Here is a 6,000-nt window from a genome sequence, read left to right on the forward strand (position 1 = left end):
GTTTGTTGTTGCCATTAATTTTTAAATACAATCTGAGTACGAAAGATCGGTGGCTTGCATTTTTTTTTTTTACTCATCAGTGTTATCTTTGGCATCCCTCGTGTTGAGACACACACAGATCAGCCTCAGTTTTTTATTTAAAGATTTTAGTTTTACGTAATCTCTACACCCAAGGTGGGGCTCAGACTCACGACCCCGAGATCAAGAGTCACGTGCTCCACCGACCGAGCCGGCCGGGAGTCCCAAACCTCAAACTTTTTAATGGCTGTAAAACATGTTTGACTTTTGTTCATTTTGAACAGAACATATGCCTGACTTCTTGTTCTGGAAACACAGGAATGAAGCCACTTTTGGGGAGATTCAAGAGGTTATTTTCTTAAGAAAATAGTTTCCTCTTGTAGGATATTGGTGCTGAAGACTATTTTGTTCTGTTGTTTGGTAATAAAGGTCATAAATGTAAGAGGATCCCCTAATGAATCATGGGAAACAGTCACAGCCCAGTTTATCTTTGTCTCTCTTCAAATGGGATTTATGAGTTTATTGAACATTTTACTGGTTGTAAAGATAATATATCTCCACTGTAGAAAATTTGAGGAAAGGTATTTAAAAATTCAAAAAGAGTTAAAACCACAAATGTCTCCACCCCTCAGAGAGAGCCGTTTATATCTGGTTAATCTTTCCTTTTCATTTATAAGCACCTACATATGCGCTTTCTGTAAACATCCAGTAATATTGTATGTACTTTTAAAAATGTTTATTTATATTAGAGAGAGAGCACATGAGAGAAAGGGGGAGGGGCGGGGGGGGCGGGAGAGAGAATCCCAAGTAGGCTCACGCTGTCAGTGCAGAGCCCGATATGGGACTCGAACTCACGGACTGTAAGATCATGACCTGAGCAGAAATCAAGAGTCGGACGCTTAACCGACTGAGCCCCCCAGGCGCCCCTAATATCATGTGTCCCTTTGTACCTACGTGTTTACTGAACAATCTTTGATCTACCTGTAAGTTGTTTCTAACTTTTCACTGTTGGATGATGTGGCGGGTTAACATGTCGGTGTTTCTTGTCAGGGCGGTTTCCTCAGGACACATTCCCACGAGCAGAGCTGCAGGATCCGGCGAGCACACAGCGCATAGGCTTTGGGCACAGTCTGCCCACTTGTTCAGGGAAGCCAGTTTGTCTCCCCAGATACACGTAGGAGAGGACCCAGCTACCTGGACCCTCACTAGTACCGGGTTCTAATCCTTTTGTGTACAGAATACTAATCTATATTTTCACATACGAGAATTCCTTAAAGCAAGGCCCACCACGATAAGATAAAAATAAGACACGGTTGTCCTGGTTTAAGGGTCCGCATTCAACACACTGAAAATGCCAGGCACTGAAACAGTACAGAAGCCCCATCTCTTAGGGGAGGGCTCAGTACCGGGTACCAAACAGATCTTGGCCAAGCAGCCGTCATGGAAATTTCCAAAACGTATTTCCGCGCTTTATCTCCTATACAGGTTTTGGAACCATTTTCAAATAAAACTCCCTCTCACGCCACCCAACTGGAGGTCCTTCCTGATGCACTGTGGGTAGAGCAGACCTGAGCTTTCCAGGTGAGGCATGCCGTAAGTCTGGGAGACACCCTTGTCGTAAATCCTGTCACTCTCTCTCTGGCGTCCAAATTAGGCAGGCGCCATACCTGTCAGAAAAGCTGACTTTCAGGAGAGTGAGAAGAGCTAACATTACAAGAAGAACATTCAAGTTTAGAGATAAAGAAAGAAAATGAGCAGTGGGTACATCCAGTCCAAGTCCGTAGAGTGTTTGGTCTGGTTGACGTGAACATACGGCCAGTTAAAAAACAAGACGGAAATTATCCCAGGAGGGCAGTGAGTGTTCAGAGCTAAATCCTGAACACAGAGCAGCAGAAGAAACCAAAGGGAGGAAAACTGAAAAACAGAGTATGATGGAAAATATCACCTCCCCATTTGCAATAGTCCTCTCCCTTTTTCAAGCCGATAGAGATCAGTTTGTCTGTCAAATCAGATTTGACATTTCTTCCTACCGCTTGGGATGGGATCTTATTAACTGAATTAAAAATTATGTTTCCTCACACTTACTATTAGAAAGATCACATAATATTATTACAAAGATAGTAAATTCTTTGCCTCATGCATTTATTTATATATTTATCCCACCAACACTGTCTCATCACATTGTATGGCAATATCCTGTTTTCTGCTCAGTAGACTCTGACTTTCTGACTAGTAAACTCTCTTGCTTTTGTATCCCTAGTGCTTAGCGCTGTGCCCCATGCACATACGATTTTAGTCATGGTATGCATTCAAGGAGGGAAGGAACAGTGTGTTTCTGTCTCCCACTCTCAGTACGACTTGTCTCTTAAACTGGGCTTCAGTGTCCTTACCAGTAAAATTAAGGATCAAAATAAAACATTTTTTTTTCAGTTGTTCTTTGTTCCCTATTCTAGCCCTTTGCTCCATACCCCAGTCCAGCACAAGGCATCGGGCTAGATCTTCTAAATTAGGATTATAAACCAAAAGGGAGGCCAAGGGAATCCACATATTACTGGATTATAAGCACTATGTTTGTGTTACAAACTAAGTGTTGGGAGTACTGAGGAGGGAGAGATTACATCTGACTTTTTGAAATGACCAGGAAGAACATTATGGAGCAGGTAGTATTTGGGGACCGTGGAGAGGCGAGGTGGTGTTCGGAGAGTGGCTCGAAGTTTGGGTAAAGTCCTTAATGAAGCTAAAACAGAGGGGAGGGATGGTGGAAAGAATATTTCAGCCAGAAAGAGTGGCTGAAGTGAAAAGGGAGAAAAATGCAAGGTGGACTGGAGCCTTGAAGAGTCCTCCTGGGACAACAGAATAAGGGAAGTGGAGAAGAGGCATGAGTGGCCCTGAGGGAGCAGGGTCAGGGGGCCTCCGTGAAGGTGCTGAGTGCGTTTAGTAGTTAGAGAGGCCAGGAGGCATGGAAGGTGAGGAGGTAACGGACAGAAAAAGCACAGAGTTCACGGTCTCGGAGCCAGAGCGGTTCTGAAAGATGGACAGGGACGCTTCTGTGTAAGTGGGTGAACGAAATGGAGCGGTGATGAAGGCTACAGTCAGGAGGCCAGCGCGTGCATTTTCAAGTTGCCGCGTCAGGAAGGCAATAAAGTATGGCGGTCAGCACCTCCGACTTGGAATCTGACTTCTCAAGTTAAAATCTGGGCTTTGTCACCTACTGGATGACCTTGGGCAAATTAGTGAACCTCCCTATGTCTCAGGTTTTCATCTGTAAAGTAGACATAATGATAGCACCCACTCACAGGGTTGTGTCACAGGTAAGTCACTGCTGAGTGAGTGAGTAGCATGTGATAAGTGGACAATAAATGTTAACTTTGTCGGCCTGATGAAATAGACAGGAGAGTCCTGTGACCTACAGTCAGCCACATGGTGAATCTGTAAAAAGTCGGGAGAAGAACCGTAGAGTTCAGTTCACAATCCAGTTTTAGACTCCTGCTGACCTTTGAAGCATCAAAGACTATGTAACTTGGACTAAAGAACAAGACAAAAAATTTGTCCCAATGCAACAAAAAATGAAAAAGTATTAAAGTGAGATTTACCCTGAATGTCTTTAATTCACAGAGATGCCAAACAACATAGAAAATTCAAGAATTTACTGATGCTACGTCTTGAACACAGGAAGCTTATACCAAAGGGACTTATGCCTTATTGAAATCAACAGTGGATAATTACATGTTGCATTTGTGAGACGTTCACATATGTTTGTGGATCACTACATAGCCAGATAATTTAGATTTCGCTTATTCCATACACAATTCTCTGTAAAAGAGGTGATGAACTCTACAGGAACAGATTGTCTATGGGAAACCAATCATAACAGGAAGAGATGTGAATCTGAGGGTTGAAGAAATAGAACAGGAGGAGACAGAATTCCCTCAAGGACACGAGGAAACTGGAAGGGGGTGAGGTAACAAAAGTTGGGTTAGAAAAAGAGAAGAAGGAAGAGAAATGGATAAACGAGTGACTGTAAGAAGAAAGCAGGAAGGAGAAAAACTTAAAATAGTATTATGAAAGAAGAATCTAACAATAGACATTTTGTTCCTTAATAGATTGATTTCCCAAATAGGGTCCATTAAGAGAGTCAGGTAAGAGGACTTGTGGGCTGTTTTGAAAAAGATTGTTGAAATGCATGCATTTGCCAAAACAAGGCTGCAGAGGCTGCCCTAAAAGGAAAACTTTCATTGGGACTGAAATTATCTTGATTCTGGGGCAAAATTAGTCATTTCCTGCAGCTTATAAATTCTAACAAATGGAAAGATCTTTGGTTAATAAAAAATGAACACTAGCTAGTAATGAGTTTTGTAGACAAAAATCTTTCAAAATCAATAGAAAAGTCAACAACAAGCATCCATACCTTGAAAAAGTTGGGAAATCCTCTTCTGACCATACAAAAACATCATTTCAGTGGTTGAGATAGGCAACTAATTTATCTAGTTTCTGCTACTGTCTGTAATTTTGGGTGATATTTGCACGATTAAGGCACAGCCATGCACATGTATCCCTAGGAAATGTGATTGTTAACAAGGTTGCTATTTTACGTGTTGATGTTGCTAATACAACACACGCACACACGCACACACACACCTCTCATCGACTGAACTTCAATGTTGATTTTCTGAGTGTACATACTACCTCTTTAATTCTGAAGATACAAGAATCCAGTGGTGAATTTACCTCCTTAAATATCTGAGTTCACACTTCGTAACGGAAAGGTTGATCTATTTCTCATGACAATTAATACCAATGATGTTTCATTTTTCTGGTTCACCTCACACATTATGCATGTAATTCAGGAATTGTATTTTGTGATTTACACTGTGTGGTAAACTATTCAATCATTACTGAAAAATAAATGTAATATATATCGATCACACGTATGTTAAAATGTATATGATGAGCAAAGAAAAGATCATTTTAAAATGTGGACTCATTTTCTCGCCATTAAGCCCATCTTTACTTTCATGCTGACTTTCCGGTGACATCCTTCTGATTCCCTCTCTCCAACAATTCTTTCATATCACCAGGACCGCCAGGGCATCGACCCTAACTTTGTTCCTTACTCCTCTTAGATGGCTCTTTTCTACCTGTGTCCACATCACCCTCTTCTTTCTTGTTCTCTACCCCACATCACCTGCCCTCTTTCCCTCTCTCGTATCTCATTTCCATGACTCAAACCAAAAACTGTGAAATCATCCTTTGTGCCTTGCTCTGACATCCACTGCAGCAGCAAATCCTGTTACCTCCGCCTTCAAAATATACCCGGAGCCTATCAACTTCCTACCACCTGCACTGCTATCAAAATCTGGAGACAGAGGAAACTCATGGAAATAATCTTGGCATCGGGGGCTGATTTTCCTCCTGCCATGGATAGGCATCTGCCAACTCCAAAAGCCAAAAACCCGAATGCCTTGAAAACCACTCACACTCAAGGGGTGCCGGGAAAGCTGTTCATGGGGAGGTGGCTTGCAGACTGCACAGACCTACCATAAAGCCACGGTAGACAGTGCCCAGGAAGCTGCCATGCTGCTATTCATCTCACACTTTGTGAGCTCCACAGTAGAGCAACTGAGATGTAAGAGCCAGAACGGAAACCACTGCCTTCATTAGTGCCCCCCCTCCAGTGCCCTCCTCAAACAAAGCTTAACTTTGAACTAGGTAGCCAGGGGGAAATATTTATTCTCGCGCTGCAGGCAACGAAGAGGAGATTTGGAGCTGAGAGGCAATAAGTTGATAATTAAAACACACACTTGATAACAATTTGTATTGTAATCGCCAGGGTAGCCAGTGAAGGAATAGTAAAAGAAGGTGTAACCACAAAAGTAACACAGGGGAGATGAAATGATTTAAAAATATTAACCTGCGAAAGAAGCCAACAAAAGAGAAAATAATAGAACAGATAGGATGAATAGAAAGTAAACACCCAGATGG

At 42.2% G+C, this 6,000-nt stretch overlaps 1 protein-coding gene across 12 annotated transcripts in view; it reads left to right on the forward strand.

The window, feature by feature from the left end:
• Positions 1-4,945, forward strand: part of LOC115513506 (cytidine monophosphate-N-acetylneuraminic acid hydroxylase) — a 144,387-nt gene extending 139,442 nt beyond the window's left edge. For all 12 annotated transcript variants that reach the window (XM_030314697.1, XM_030314703.1, XM_030314704.1 and 9 more), the window contains 2 exons: positions 1,504-1,599; positions 3,634-4,945. In XM_030314697.1, coding sequence (XP_030170557.1) covers positions 1,504-1,579 — 76 coding nt within the window. In that variant the 3' untranslated portion in view covers positions 1,580-1,599; positions 3,634-4,945. The remainder of the gene's footprint in view (positions 1-1,503; positions 1,600-3,633) is intronic.
• The last annotated feature ends 1,055 nt before the right edge of the window (positions 4,946-6,000 follow it).

Source organism: Lynx canadensis, chromosome B2 (genome assembly GCF_007474595.2).
Source record: "Lynx canadensis isolate LIC74 chromosome B2, mLynCan4.pri.v2, whole genome shotgun sequence".
NCBI classification, from domain to species: domain Eukaryota; kingdom Metazoa; phylum Chordata; class Mammalia; order Carnivora; family Felidae; genus Lynx; species Lynx canadensis.